Consider the following 15,213-nt stretch of genomic DNA (forward strand, 5'->3'; position numbering starts at 1 on the left):
CAAAATCCAAATACCAGAAGCTAAAAAGGTTTTATCTTGAATGCGTACTGCCTGAAATAGCTGATCCCAGGCATGTCAGAATGCTGCGAGTGGCGATACGTCATTGGTAAATGCCAGGGTGGTGCGTGATTGTACATTTTATTTTGTAATTTTTTTATGAAAAGGTAGGGTATTACATAAATTTAATGTAACTGCATTTTGATATCACCTCATACTGTGTTTATTACTTTGCAGTGAGTACGAGTCTGGAGAAGAAACAATTCCAGATAGTGATGAATGGTTGCCACAACTAACAGTTACAACAGAACCCGCGGTTGTTGAAATCACTGGTCGACGAATAGTAAATATTAGTCACTTACTAAAACAACTAACAGAGCTGGCAAAACATGGCAATGTTTGCACTCAGGGACAATACAAGATTACTTCAGAAAGGAGGGTTGGCGTGATGAGTTACTTATATTGTCGCGGGTTGAAATTTAGCAGGGTTGTTGAAATCAAATTTAGGGACTTTACTGACGGGACTCTGGGCTGGCTGCTCTGTTCACTCGTCAGCGCAAGTGGCGTGACCATGTAATTGGGGCACGGGGCCGGCGCGGCGCGCTGCGGGCTTGCAGAATTTTGTTTGTTTGTTTGGCCGCGCGCTGGCGCAGCCACGGGCCGCAGTTACTGGGGCGCGCTGTCGTAACAAGCCGCGCGGTGTGGCCTGCACATTGGGGTAGAGGGGGGGTAGTCTTCCCAGATGTTCTAGTTAGTTGTTTAGTAAATTTGACTTCAATAACGAGCTTTTGTTATGGTAGGCGCGGCAGGGCGCGCGAATTTAAGCGCAAGTGAGTGGTGACTCGGGGCTCACTCAGGCGGAGGCTATGCGTCTCACCTGTGGTCACGAGTTGTTAGTTCGTTCGTGATGTAGGAATTCAAGCTTTCGGGCGGAAGCTATGGTCGACGCCAGAGGCCACGAGTCGTTTAATTTAAGTTAGGTCATAATGTAGTCGTCAAGCTTTCGGGCGGAGGCTATGGCCCTCGTCAGGGGTCACGCGTCATAGTTTTTAAAATGTAATGTTCGTTCGGGATTTCAAGGGCAGGAGAGGCCCCTACGTTATTTTTTTAAAGTAATCGATCAAGAAAGGCTTTTCGGAAAATGTGAGTATGGACTTATCTTTGTTTTAATTTTAAGTATTAATTATGATTTGAGGTATTCGGAAGGACTAGGGAAGTGTTTAGTGAAGTTCTCTCATTCTCTCTCTTGTAAGGTCGTTCAATCGTTAAGGAAGTAAAGAGATTATTGTTTTAAATTGTAATCCCGCTATTTAAATGTTCTTTAAAATGATGTTGAGTATTTGACTTTAAGAATAAAATAATTTTAATTAAGTATTATGTTATTTTGCAAAATCTCCTTAGTTCAGCTCTCACCAGACATCCTGTACGGGATGACGAACCTATGATCCTAGGTACAGTAAAGTATTTTATGAAGTTAAGACTAGTTGATGCCAAGCGAGTTGTTTCTATGTAAAGAGCTACGATTCTCTCCCCCCTCCGAAAGTGGCACGTGACAGAAATGGCGGTGGCACCGGCTAGGTGCACGTGACAGAAATGGTAGAGTTCGCCGGATAGGTTCTATTTCTGGAGAGAGAGAGAGGTAGATTTTTATGTTTATTATTAAGTTAGTTTCAGCTTCTGATAGCAGGTTACTAAGAGTTTACTTGAGGAGAGGATTACGGAATTTTAGTCTATAGTGGAGGAAGTCTTTGAGATTTTTTTTTTGACGTAACAGATGTTTATTTGAGGATACTTGTAAGGATAAAGTTTATAGTGATAAGTTGTTTTAAGTCGTTGAATTTATTGTAGATTTATATCGGGGATTATTACGTGAGGAGAATACGTTATAAGTTAAATGCTTATTAGAGATAATGCAAGTGGTTTAATTTAATTGAAGTTCATTTTAAGATTGTAGGTTAAGAGAATTATAATTTAAAATAAAGTTTTTTGTCGTAAATAGGAATTATTTTCAAGAGAAGTTTGTTTTGTTTTCGTGCGCGTAGGAGACGAGACGTACGAATTAAATCAGTCGAGGGAAGGATAAACGTTAGAAAGGAATTAAAGAGAAAACGAGAGTTTATGTAAAAGAGAGTTATAGAATTTATAGTGATGTTTTGTTTTAATTAGAAAAATGTTGAGAGTTGTTTCAGAACGACACGTCAGTGGACGTGGCAGAGTGAACACGTGACGGGGAGGTGCTGAGACCTAGCGGAGAACGGAGGAACCGCAAGCGAGGGTTGGCGCACCTGATGGAATTCGGTGACGTCACGGGCTCATACGGAGACGTGGACGGCCGTGACCTTGTTTTGATCAGCTGTACGGTAACTTAGCGATAAGAAAATAGACTATTGGTTAAATAAATTTAAATTTAAGTGTGTTTTAGAAGAAGAGGAACTTTCAGTATGTAAGTAATTTATTTTAAGAAGTGTATGATGTATAGGCTAGAAGTGTTTCGTTGTAAGTTGTTTATGTTTTTGTTAGTTAAATTCTACCTCGGTTTTAAAAATATTTTTTTGGGATTTGTAAACATTATTAAGGAGGTACACTATAAAATCGATAAGCATTGAGAAAACTGGGAAGGCTAGATTTTGTGTGTAGAGGGAATTTACTCCAAAAGAACAGAGAGACAAAATTAATGTTTTCATTAGGGCGAGGGACCCTAAGGTGAGGCGTTGTGTCCCTGGGAAGAAAGGGAATTGTAGCGCAGACCATAGGAGATGGGCTGACTACGGAATTAAGGGTCAGGAGAATCCTGAGAGTTGTGAGTAGTTTGGGGCAGGAGTTCCCCATGGTAGTACCGAAGTGGCTATCCTGTATGGGATAGGGTACCATTTCAATGAAGTTTGTTGGTGGGGTTAGAGCCCCCTGTGTAGTGGGCCTATAGCAGATAGGCACTACAGTGAAATTTTTGGTTATTTTGTGAGGTAAATTCCCTGGAGGTTAAGTAAGATTGGATTCAGTTAGGAAGGAGGGAAATGAGAAACATTGCTGTAGAGAGTTAGTGTACTTGCCTAATGTGAAATTGAATTTTAATAAATTAATTAATGAGAAAGTTTTTTCTGGTCAAATAATAATGGAAGGGAATTAATTAATTTTTTTGAGTAAGGTGTTTTAAGTAATGAAATAAAATAAGGTGAAGTAATTTGAATAATTGGGGAGGAGTTTCTTTAAGAGTTTAGATAATTGTTTTTGAATTTATTGAGATATTCAGCCAGTGAAGTTTGAGTGTGAGAGATACAGTGAGATTTTAAGGAAATCGGTTGTTTATTAATTAGGACAAATGAGATTTTATGATTAAGAGTCAGTAAGCATAGTTAAAATTTACGACATGATATTTGTTGATAGTTTACAGTTATTAAGGAGAAAACAGAGTAATCTATTTATTTTTATTTTAATGGTTTGAAGATAAGATTATGAATTTTTTTTTGGAAGTTTCTTTGGCATGTTGGAATAATTTTTTTTGATTTTTAGAATTTACAGAGAAAATTTAATTGATTTACATTAGTTTGGAAGTATGGAGGTTTAGTGTTCGATTAGCCCTAACTTGATGGTCGGATCCCAAAAGAATGCCGTAAAACCGATAGCCAATTGAGAGGAATGCGGTAGGCGCTTGTGTAGAGAGGGGTTGTGGGAAAGCTCCTTGGGACTGATGGCAGATCAGGGGCCCTAAATAGTGTGTGATGCTGTAAAACCAGTGCAGAGAAAGCCTGGTATGCTTAAATTTTTGGGCACAGGTTATGTAAACCTGGGGTTCCATGGGATTTAGTCATGTTAGCTGCTGTGAGACATTAAGATTTCCAGGCTCCATAGTAAATTCAATGTAAATTTTTGTTTTCTTAAAATAATAAATTTGTTTTTAATTTTTTTTGAGATATTTGATTTGTAACAGTGAATACAGACCCCGAGGAATAAGAGTTGTCATGCTGTGAGAGGAGAAGGTGGTAGGCCTAAAAGGGTACAGGCACCACAGAGGTTATGTGCATTGCATAATTTAAATATAAGGAAACTTGAGAATTTGAAATTTTGTTGTTGGGTTGTACACCCATAAGAAGAGTATAGGCAGAATTTTTATTGTTATGAGATGTCTAATTTAATTGAAAAGAAGAAAGTTTAAAGATGCAAGGTAACATTATTATTGTAATAATTGAAAGAGATTAAGAGGTAGAGAGAAATAGGCAGTTTTTGTTTGTAAGTACTAAAGTTTACATATAGAAATTTAGTAACTAAGAATGAATAATAAGTTAAGTCTAGTGTAAAAGTTTTTTTTAAGTTTGTTAAGTTAAGAGTCACAAGTAAATTTTTTTTTAGAGAGAATGTCTTTGATAGGAAGTATTAGAAACTTATGGGAATTTTAGGGTAACATAAATAATGTAGGTAATGAATAATAAATAGATGGTAGGTCTTAAGTTAGGATTAACATTTGAAGCAGAATTTAATTAAGAAGAAGGAAAATAAATAGGCCTAATGAAAAGAACAAAAAAGGATTTTATGGTAAAGCATTTTTTTTAAGTAATAAACAATGAATAATAATGTTGTTTCAGGGTTATGTGTACTAATAATACCATTTTTTTTTTAGGACCAAAGAACAGGAATTATGTAATTTAAATTAACATGTATTTTTGAAACTGTTACAGATTCCTTAAGATGAGCTGAGCAGCAGTCCAGTTTACAAGATGACAAGAGTTCGAGAGACAAGATACAAGATCACTGAAACAAGAGCCAAGACTGAAGATTCAAGAGAAGAGAAAGCTGGCAGCCATGGACTTACAAGTGGAGATTAATAAGGTCATGTAAAGTTTTATTTTTTTTTATGGAAGACAGTAACTGGAGTTTTTTTTTGTTATAAACATTATTTACAGAACTTTTTAGGTTATAGTAATGTAATGGAACTAGTGAGTTGTGGTAGCTGTCAAAAAGAACTAATACCTTAAGTTTAATTTTTAAAGTTAATTTTCTTAATTTACAGAGGGATTAGTAGTTTTTTTTAAACCTTATTTAGGTTGGAATTTAAATACAATAGCTTATTATAAATGTGTACGAACAGTTCAAGTTCACAGTACTGATAGGTAGGTCAGATGATCTTATTGATTTTGATGATTTGTTGTTTTGAGTTGATTTTTAAGTGTTGTGAATTAGACAATGAAATAGTTCTGAAAACTTAAATTATTTCAAGCTAAGAAATAGTAAAGTTAATTGTAACTCAAAGGACACCAGAATTTAATTTTTTTTTGAATTAGTAATGTTTGAAAATTTTATACTTTACAAGAAAGGTTATAAACAAACAGATCGGATGGAACAAGGATGCAGTAAATCACAATTTCATTTAGAATTATTGATTAGCTTTTGAGGTTATGAAGTAAAAGTAATTATAGTTTAAAAGTTTGAATAAAAAAAAAATGTTTTTTTTTATTTGTTTGAAATAGAAAGTTTAAAAGTTAATTAGTCATGATCTAGGTGGGTGATGGGGTGGGAATTGGCCACTCTTTTTCCCTATAACCTCCCTAACATGGCCTTCTATTACATCTAACAGAAGAAAAAAAAAGAAGAAAAAGAAGACTTAGTATTAGTTAGAATGTTTTTTCATGAAGATACCTGATGAACTTTTTTTTTATTGTTGGGAAGAATAGTAGCAAGATTAATCAGATGTTTTACTCAGAAGAAGAAGAAGAAGAAGATAAAGCAGTTTTATGACTCGACAAGCCAGAGATTGGTGTTTCCCCTCTGCGCTTCTATTGACTACGTTGTTTACTCTCATGGGATAGCTGGTTCGGCACCATGGAGAGAGATTGGTGGGCATTGTGGTTGCCCCCAGAAGAAAAGAAGAGTAGAAGAGGTTATGGGTGGGTCATGTGAACTGACCTTCAACCCAGTTACTTCGTGGGGACTATTTGCTGTATAGAGAAGATCAAGACTCAAGAGTTAGGGAAAATCATTGGAGGTCATGTTTCCCTTCCTTAAGTTTTTCCTATCAAATTATTTGCCTGATTAGATTATGCTAAGGGTGGGATACTTTATGTTAGCAGTTGAATTAATTAATTTTATTTTTTTGTGTGTTTGCATCCTTGCCCATCGATTGCAGTTTAGTAGTTAGTTTTGTATTTGTCAGGCGTGATGGTAATGCCTGTTGATGATGTTTCAGAATTGTAATCTGTTCGTGATGAGGATGGTACAACTCCGAAGCAGATGTGGGGAGAAGTTGTGAGCTGCCCTGGAAGCCAGTCCAGTAGCTGTTGGAGTTGAGTGGTGTTTGCTGATGGCCAGCCCAGGGAGCTACTCTTCTCGACAACACTGACTTCGAGGAGTTGCACCAACCTTCACGAGATAAGAGTTTAATTAATTGAAACACTGTAAGGACACTTAATTTTTTTTGAAGAACGAAAGAAGTATGGTAATAAACGGAAACCGAAAAAAAAAAAATAATAATAATTATCAAGAATTTGCACATTGTTTAACGAATACTGAGAAACTAAGAACAGTAATTTAATTTGTAAAGAGAGCTTCACTAACAGAACAATTTATTTTAGAATTGAGAACTCGAGCCTCTGAAGGTTCCTGTGAGAACAAACCAGATAAAAGTTTTACATTTAATTTTATGAATACTTGTTGTTTTAAAATAAATCTTATGCAGAATCTAGATGTATGTTCAGACAGCAAGGAACTAAGAAAATTATTATTTTTGTGAAATGAGGAATTTATAGTTATGGTTTAATGGAAAAAGACAATTTGTAATTTTGAGGTAGCTCGATGGGGCTCGAGCTCTGTGAGGGGAGGGTTATGTCGCGGGTTGAAATTTAGCAGGGTTGTTGAAATCAAATTTAGGGACTTTACTGACGGGACTCTGGGCTGGCTGCTCTGTTCACTCGTCAGCGCAAGTGGCGTGACCATGTAATTGGGGCACGGGGCCGGCGCGGCGCGCTGCGGGCTTGCAGAATTTTGTTTGTTTGTTTGGCCGCGCGCTGGCGCAGCCACGGGCCGCAGTTACTGGGGCGCGCTGTCGTAACAAGCCGCGCGGTGTGGCCTGCACATTGGGGTAGAGGGGGGGTAGTCTTCCCAGATGTTCTAGTTAGTTGTTTAGTAAATTTGACTTCAATAACGAGCTTTTGTTATGGTAGGCGCGGCAGGGCGCGCGAATTTAAGCGCAAGTGAGTGGTGACTCGGGGCTCACTCAGGCGGAGGCTATGCGTCTCACCTGTGGTCACGAGTTGTTAGTTCGTTCGTGATGTAGGAATTCAAGCTTTCGGGCGGAAGCTATGGTCGACGCCAGAGGCCACGAGTCGTTTAATTTAAGTTAGGTCATAATGTAGTCGTCAAGCTTTCGGGCGGAGGCTATGGCCCTCGTCAGGGGTCACGCGTCATAGTTTTTAAAATGTAATGTTCGTTCGGGATTTCAAGGGCAGGAGAGGCCCCTACGTTATTTTTTTAAAGTAATCGATCAAGAAAGGCTTTTCGGAAAATGTGAGTATGGACTTATCTTTGTTTTAATTTTAAGTATTAATTATGATTTGAGGTATTCGGAAGGACTAGGGAAGTGTTTAGTGAAGTTCTCTCATTCTCTCTCTTGTAAGGTCGTTCAATCGTTAAGGAAGTAAAGAGATTATTGTTTTAAATTGTAATCCCGCTATTTAAATGTTCTTTAAAATGATGTTGAGTATTTGACTTTAAGAATAAAATAATTTTAATTAAGTATTATGTTATTTTGCAAAATCTCCTTAGTTCAGCTCTCACCAGACATCCTGTACGGGATGACGAACCTATGATCCTAGGTACAGTAAAGTATTTTATGAAGTTAAGACTAGTTGATGCCAAGCGAGTTGTTTCTATGTAAAGAGCTACGATTCTCTCCCCCCTCCGAAAGTGGCACGTGACAGAAATGGCGGTGGCACCGGCTAGGTGCACGTGACAATATTACGAGTGTATAATGTGTGAGAAAACTGTGACTGTAACAACAGAAGAAGATACGAGAAAAGAAGAAGTCAACGACGCTTTCGTGTGGGGTGCATTGTCAGTTGGAATTGGCCATTATCAAAGTCAAGAGATGATGGCCATCTTGGACGTTCCCATCATGGATAAGCGAAAATGGCAAAGACATGAAATTCGTATTGAAGAGGTAAGGAATTTTTAAAATCACTTTATGGTTCAAAAAATTGAAATTGGATTTGACACGCATTTAGTAGGTACATAAGTTATATTTTAGCTGAACCTATCGAAATCATCAGTCAATATATTCTCAAACAGAAATGCAAATACCATTATTTGCCCACGATTAGTGATCAAAGGTTGGCTGATAACATGCGTAATCGAATTACTGTTATTTTACGTGAGATAACAGTTAATATTTGACGAAAGTATTGATAATTTTAACGTATTTAAGTAGTAATTGAAAGTATTATTGAGATGCCTTCGTTAAACTAATTCAATTTACAAATAGCCACTAAACCTATAAAGCCGCCACAAAATAACAAAACTAACCTAAATCTTTCCAAACTTTTTGAAAATGGTATCAAATAAAAAAAACATGAGAAGTTTTCTGTACAATAAATAATATAATATAAATTCAAGTAAGAGAAAATTATAAAAAGAATTATAGTAGACCAGGGTCTATTTATGAATCAAATAGTTAGTAATAATTTTAATTTTAGTAACTATAGATAATCCCTTAAAATGTAATTTATAATTTTAATCTTTAATAAAGCTACATTCATTTTTATTTCCAACATATAATTCCCATAATATTTTATATAAATCACGAAATTTAATATCTTTTCACTCCTACAGTGAAAATGCTAACTTATGATATAATGTTAGAACTAATTTTAAATTTTTACCATACAAATAAATGCATTAGCCTAAATGGATAAATAGCTAAATGTAACTCTAATATGTTTCTCATAAGGTCTGGGAAGAAAAACTGGAGACATACATGCAAAAAAATGGAACAGTAGAGAGAAAGAAGGCCTTGGAAAGAGGCCACGTAGACAACGATGGCGTTCCGTACATCTCTGTTTATGTAGACGGTGCATGGTGTAAGCGAACATACGGACATGCTTTCAACGCAGCATCAGGGGTTGTAAGTATTTTTAAGAAGTACTGCACCTAATGTTAGCACTAATTTGGCTCCAGGATTTGAGTGGATGGGAATGTTGCCGAACACAACTCTAGATCGTACAATTATTTTGTAAATTCTTCGTTTTGATTTATTTCAAAATATTTCATACATACCATTTTACAAAATATGTCTACGTATTTTTTTTGAGTTATTTTAATTCAAGTTATATTTTTGGAATCACTTTATCCTGACATAAAACTAGAAAATTGTGAGCTTTTGTAGTAATTAAAGACATAAGCCGAAGACAAGGAGTTAAATACATAGACTTCATACAATTAACTTTATTTGATTTTACATGGGTTCAGGAATGTTTAGTAAGTAATTTTGTGACGTGATATAATTGCTTTTGAAATTTTCTTCAAGTGGATCATTGGAAATCACCTGTAGGTATAGACATTGCAAGTAGAAAATTGCAGTATATAAATATGTACAGGTTAATAAAAGTGTTTTTATTTAACAGTCGAAACTAAACTATCTTCTGTGCTTTAGTACGCGTGCGTGATAAATATAGAGATTCTTCATTCAACAGTTTTCGTGTGGTATAGTTGCAATATCTAAAAATTTATTGTAGAATCATTATAGGGCTATGTGTAATCGAGAAGGTTTATGTTATTTACAACGGTGCTCAATTACTTCAAAATTCATGACAAAAAGCCCATTAGTTTTAAAATGTAATTAAATATGCAACAAACGCTTGAAATGTAGTTACATATGCAACAAAAGTGTGCTATTCACCCATAGTGTCCAAAGCACATAACATGGTTAGTGAATGTTTGGAAAACGATGTAAATTTAAAATTAGTTTATCTTTCTAGTTTATTTATTAGCAAAGTATCGTATATCAATGGTAATTGTTTATATAAAGTGTTGACATGTAGTCTTGTGACAAATCATATACAGAAAAAACTTTATTTTTATTAATAATCTCAATCAGAGATAGTGATGTATAACAAAACTTTGCACACAAAAATATTAAATTCAGTTCCTTATTACGTTTATAGTTGGGAAAAAAATATTTATTTGACGCGACAATCACACCGCTAATTTGTAATTATTAATATCTTTTTTGACAAAATTATTTCTACCATTAACATATTTTTCTTGGGATTGCTCAGTTCTCTGGAACATATGACTATGCCTTCTAAGATTACATTTGACAGCTAATTACAACGCGGTATTTTAATATGTTATTTTTAACAAAACATTTAACTAAATATAGTTACATATTCAAATATGTTTGTTTTGAATTTTAAGAATATATGTTGTTTTGTGCAACAGCCGACCAATCAGGAGGCAGCTTTCAAGTAATAGACTTAATTATAAAAATTTTAATTTATTGTTCTTCTGAGACTCTCAGCCATGTAATGAAAAATTAGTGTGTTTGTATAAAGAAAAATCAGTGAATAGTAGGTATTAGTAATGTTTAGCATCCATCCTATTTATGGAGGATTTTCTGACCTATAAAGCCTAGGTCAATTCCACAAGTAATTGTGTATTATGAGTGAAATGACATCGATATAAAATACGCAATAAGTGTTGGCTTTTACTGAAATAGTAATTACTACGTAAACCTTCACTGCAATACATTTATTGTGTTAAACAGTAATAGCACGAACACCTACGTATTGTTTACATTAATTGAAGCGCAGTAATCTGTGTTCATAGACTTTAAACTTTGGCATGGATGCTACGTAATGACTTAATGAGGAAAAAACTTAATTTTGACTGTTTAGTTTGGATTTCCTCCCCAGTAGTTCAGGGATCAGGGCTCTTGTGACACGCTAAGTCTAACTAGACGGACATATATGAATAAATACCTACATCAAATTTGAAAGCATTCTCCATAGTGCAACAAATATTTGTATCACACGTAGGACACGTAATGTTACAGATCCGTGTAGGTTCTTAACTAAGGAAAGTTTGACCACCAACTAGGTATAGTATCAATTGGGCCAGACGTAATTTTCAAGGCCGATACCAAGAACCTGGTAGTACATCTAACATTTAATTTCTAATAAGTAATAAAGAATTATAATTGTATTGTCTATGTTTTCCTATTGCTTAGTGTAAATTCAGTAGGTCCAATAATATTTTTCAACGCCATATATGTACAACTTGACAATTGTCATATTTAAATAACGTATACAATCACCTTTGTTTACAGAAGTTGCGTTCTCATTATCTCAGTGAAGAGTGACGTTCTGTTCTTTTCCCCCATAATGCTTGTAAGAAGATAATTGCTGCATTTCTAAACAAAGCTAAAACATTGAATTTTACCCCGTTAGATAACCAACACTACATGTTAATTTTGTAGCTTCACTCCATTCAAACAAATATAAATCTATTTATACATTCACAAATAACATAATCAATATCCGTCACGTTTGGTTCCAGTGGAACTTGAAAGCTTTAGATTTTGTGTGTGTGTATATACAATATTATTTTTTCATGTCTTTACCAAAAAATAATAATTTTTCAAACACAAAATAAGTGTTATTTGACATAAATATTTCTGTCAAATATTGTATTGTATATTGACATTTTTTAACATTTCAATGTTTTAACTATCATATTGGCAGCTAGTTATTTATGCCTGTGTTAAAATATATATTGTAGTATGGGAGAAGGTTGCGTTTACGAAGTAAACAGTTTATATAATTGTAACTAAGTGATTTAATATTTTATTAAATCATCGGTTATTCTTTTCAATTTCAGGCATGCATAATCGGAGTTGAAACCAATGGATTGCTATTCATTGGAATAAAAAATAAATATTGCTACGTATGTAATCAGACTAAACCAGGAGAAGAAAGTAAACAACATTTGTGTTATAAGAACTTCTCTGGTGCTTCTACTGCGATGGAACAGGAAATTTTAGTGCAAGGATTTTGTGAGAGTGAAAATATGCATGGGTTACGATATAAATTCATAGTAGGAGGTGGTGATTCAAGTACCTACGTAAAAATTCAACAAAACGTAAGCTACGGGAGGCATGTTGTGAAAATGGAATGTGCAAATCACGCTGTAAAAAACTACACAGGAAAACTGCATAAAATTGCAAAGGATACAGTTCATCCTATATCGGGACGAAAGTGTCTGTCTCAATTAATTCCACGCCTTACACGAGCAGCGAGATCAGCAATTTCAAGTGCTGGTCGCAGCAACAGCAACAGTGAAATACTTCGTGCAGATCTCAGAAATGGACCTCACCACGTGTTTGGGGACCACAGTAACTGTCGCGATACTTACTGTAGCCGTAAGGATTACAATGAGGAAGATAAAGTGGCCTTGCTATTGCCAACTACTTTATGGCCGGCTCTTCAGATGGCACTAGATCCATTGGTACAAAAAGCTGATAGATTAGTTGGAAACTACACCACAAATCAAGCAGAACGCTTCATGAGCCTTGTATCAAAGTTCTCTGGTGGTAAACGTACAGACGTAGGCAAGAAGGGACGTTACAAACGGTGTTGCTTGGCGTCAGGCTTGTCTCACGTTAAAGGGCCACATTGGCATGCTTCACCACTAAAAAAAATGTTTGGTCGAAGCCCAGGAGCTATATGTAAAAAAGTGTTCAATACACGAGCTAGAGCTTCAGAAAGGGGCATAAAGAGAAAATCAGCACGTCAGAGTTTATTTAAAGACGAGCCTCCCAGAAAACAAAAACGTCTATCTGCCGGAGCAGATTGTAACTATGGTCCTCAGGCAGCTCAACCTGACATAGAACCAGGAGAAATGGAGAGTAGGAAAAGAGCTGTTCTTGATAGGCTTGAAAACGAAGCAGGTACTCCTGAACTGTGCTCCGTATTGGAGAAAAAAACGGTGGGTCAACATGGCAACATCGCGTGGAGAGAAGCGAGGCTTGATCGTCTCACTGCATCACTTTTTATGAAAGTGTGTAAAATGCGTGATGACACATCGTGTCATAACAACGTTGTAGCTGTTGTAAATCCCCGGGAAATTAACACGGATGCTGTGAAATATGGAAGGATTAATGAGCCAACTGCCATTAAAATTTACGAAAGTAAGTTTGGTGACAGAGTAGCGCCATGCGGGCTGTTTGTTGATCCTGAGCACCCATATCTTGGAGCTAGCCCTGATGGTATTATAAGTTCAGATAGAATTATTGAAATAAAATGTCTTCCTTCTCTTAACCAGCTTAAACTAAAAAATCCCTCAGTAACCACTATCCGGGATGCATGTAAGATCAAAAAGATGGCAGTACACTTAAACAGCAAAGGCGAAATCATTTTGGACAAGAAAAGTTCGTATTACTATCAGCTGCAGGGGCAACTCAACATTTGTAGAGTAAGGTACGCTACTCTTGTTTTGTTTTGTGATTTCGACACAGAATTTATTTCTGTGGAACGAGATGTAAATTTTTGGTCAAACGAAATGCTTCCGAAGCTAAAAAGGTTTTATCTTGAATGCGTACTGCCTGAAATAGCTGATCCCAGGCACAGCCGTGGTCTGAGGTGCAGAGATCCAGATTACATCAGAGAAGCACAAGAAAGAAAGAAAATTACCAAGGGAAAAAATTCAGCATCAACTAGAGATTGCAATACGACGTTGCTGCCAGGGACCGGAAAGTTACTTTTAAAAAGTAACTCAGTTACAGTTACAAATACTCCATTGGAAATGTAACCCTGTTACAACTACAAGTTACACTACTGAAAATAAACCAGTTACAGTTACAGTTCTGAGAAAAGTAACTGTAAGTTACTTTAACAGTTACTTTGTGAAAAACTAAAAATGTGATACGTAATATTGTTATAATTAAAAGCTAATAAAACATATTGTGTTTAGTAAAGATATATGTTTGTTTAAACTGAAAATTTTTAAATAGGTCTTAAATTACATTGAGTAATTAGTTTACAGTATAAAATTGTTCGCAGAACCACATAAGCACTTCACAATAAGGTTATTTTTATCACTCGACCGAAATTCGAAAAAAAATTAGAATATGAAGGCCACTGCAACGAAAATTCTGGACTGCTTTCTCGGCTTCTCGCTTCATTAGATTCTGTCATTGCTTTCGTGCATGTGCACAGGTAGGTTAATTAATTAAACATCACAGCAGTAAATCCGCATGTCGCAAATATTAAATAAATGACAATCAAAATACGAGCGCAGGCTAGCCAACAGCAGTTTTACAAGTACAAGCAATACCATCGCAAATAATATGCTTGTCGGGATTTTCGTTCTGGGTTTGAAAAAAATAACAAATCGTTGTTGCTCAATAAGAAATACATTTAAAAAAATGTAACGTAAGAAGTAACGACAATTATCGTTACTTTAAGGCAGAAAAATGTAATTCAGTTACAGTTACAGTTACTGAAAACTTAATTTATTGCGTTACCACGATCGTTACCATAAAAAGTAACTGTTACAAATAACGTCGTTACTAGTAGCGCGTTACTTCCAGTCCCTGGTTGCTGCCTTAATGTAATGGTGTAAGATATCTCCGTGCATACTATTATTGATTTGTATGTTGTTCCAATAAATCTAGTGAAGGGCACTTTCACACGATTAAACATTGGTTGAAATAACATTCAATTTGTATAAAAGTCTTTTGTTTTCATGTTTTCATGCGGCGCAAAATAATTTTTAAAGCTTATTTTTTCGTGCTCTTTCTGTGTCTATTTTATCATAATACATTTTCAGGGTTATTGGTAATGTATAATTGACCATATTTTTATTCAGCCTCTGATTTGTAATGATTTGGGTATTATTAAGTTACAGTGTTGTTTCCTAGACATGTTTATTTTGTGGTGAAGTATAGACATGTGAACATTGGTATTTCATTGTACGTAAACTGTTTGGTTAAATATTTTAGAACGATGTTTTGTAACTCTTAATTATACTCATTCATGAACTTCAACAAACAATTTTAATTTTGCAATTTTGTTTGTTATTTGTAAAATAAATTGTTAAATTTGATGGTGTTGTAATATTATAAAAGATTGGGAACTGTTTATTTTAGGGCGATTATATTAATAAACTTTCTTTTAAAAACACACATGTTACATCTCTGTAAAAATTAAAATAGCTTTTTGTTTAACAGTGGTTTTG

General features: G+C 35.2%; 3 protein-coding genes across 7 annotated transcripts in view; 2 read left to right on the forward strand and 1 right to left on the reverse strand.

The window, feature by feature from the left end:
* Nucleotides 1-15,213, reverse strand: part of LOC134536111 (bestrophin-2-like) — a 97,313-nt gene that overhangs the window by 46,425 nt on the left and 35,675 nt on the right. The gene's annotated exons all lie outside the window — the stretch shown is intronic.
* LOC134536112 (uncharacterized) overlaps nucleotides 1-15,213 on the forward strand; it is a 79,851-nt gene that overhangs the window by 2,217 nt on the left and 62,421 nt on the right. The window lies entirely within an intron of this gene.
* On the forward strand, nucleotides 476-13,951 carry LOC134536110 (uncharacterized). Of its 2 annotated transcripts, XM_063375672.1 has the most exons (4): nucleotides 2,306-2,440; nucleotides 4,671-8,143; nucleotides 8,930-9,103; nucleotides 11,857-13,951. In XM_063375672.1, exons 2-4 carry the CDS (start codon nucleotides 7,955-7,957, stop codon nucleotides 13,783-13,785), a joined length of 2,292 nt encoding a protein of 763 aa, XP_063231742.1. In that variant the 5' UTR covers nucleotides 2,306-2,440; nucleotides 4,671-7,954; the 3' UTR covers nucleotides 13,786-13,951. The 2 variants fall into 2 exon arrangements, with proteins under 2 accessions (XP_063231743.1, XP_063231742.1); XM_063375673.1 differs by having other exon boundaries at nucleotides 476-8,143; nucleotides 8,930-9,903.

Source organism: Bacillus rossius, chromosome 10 (assembly GCF_032445375.1).
Source record: "Bacillus rossius redtenbacheri isolate Brsri chromosome 10, Brsri_v3, whole genome shotgun sequence".
Lineage (NCBI taxonomy): Eukaryota > Metazoa > Arthropoda > Insecta > Phasmatodea > Bacillidae > Bacillus > Bacillus rossius.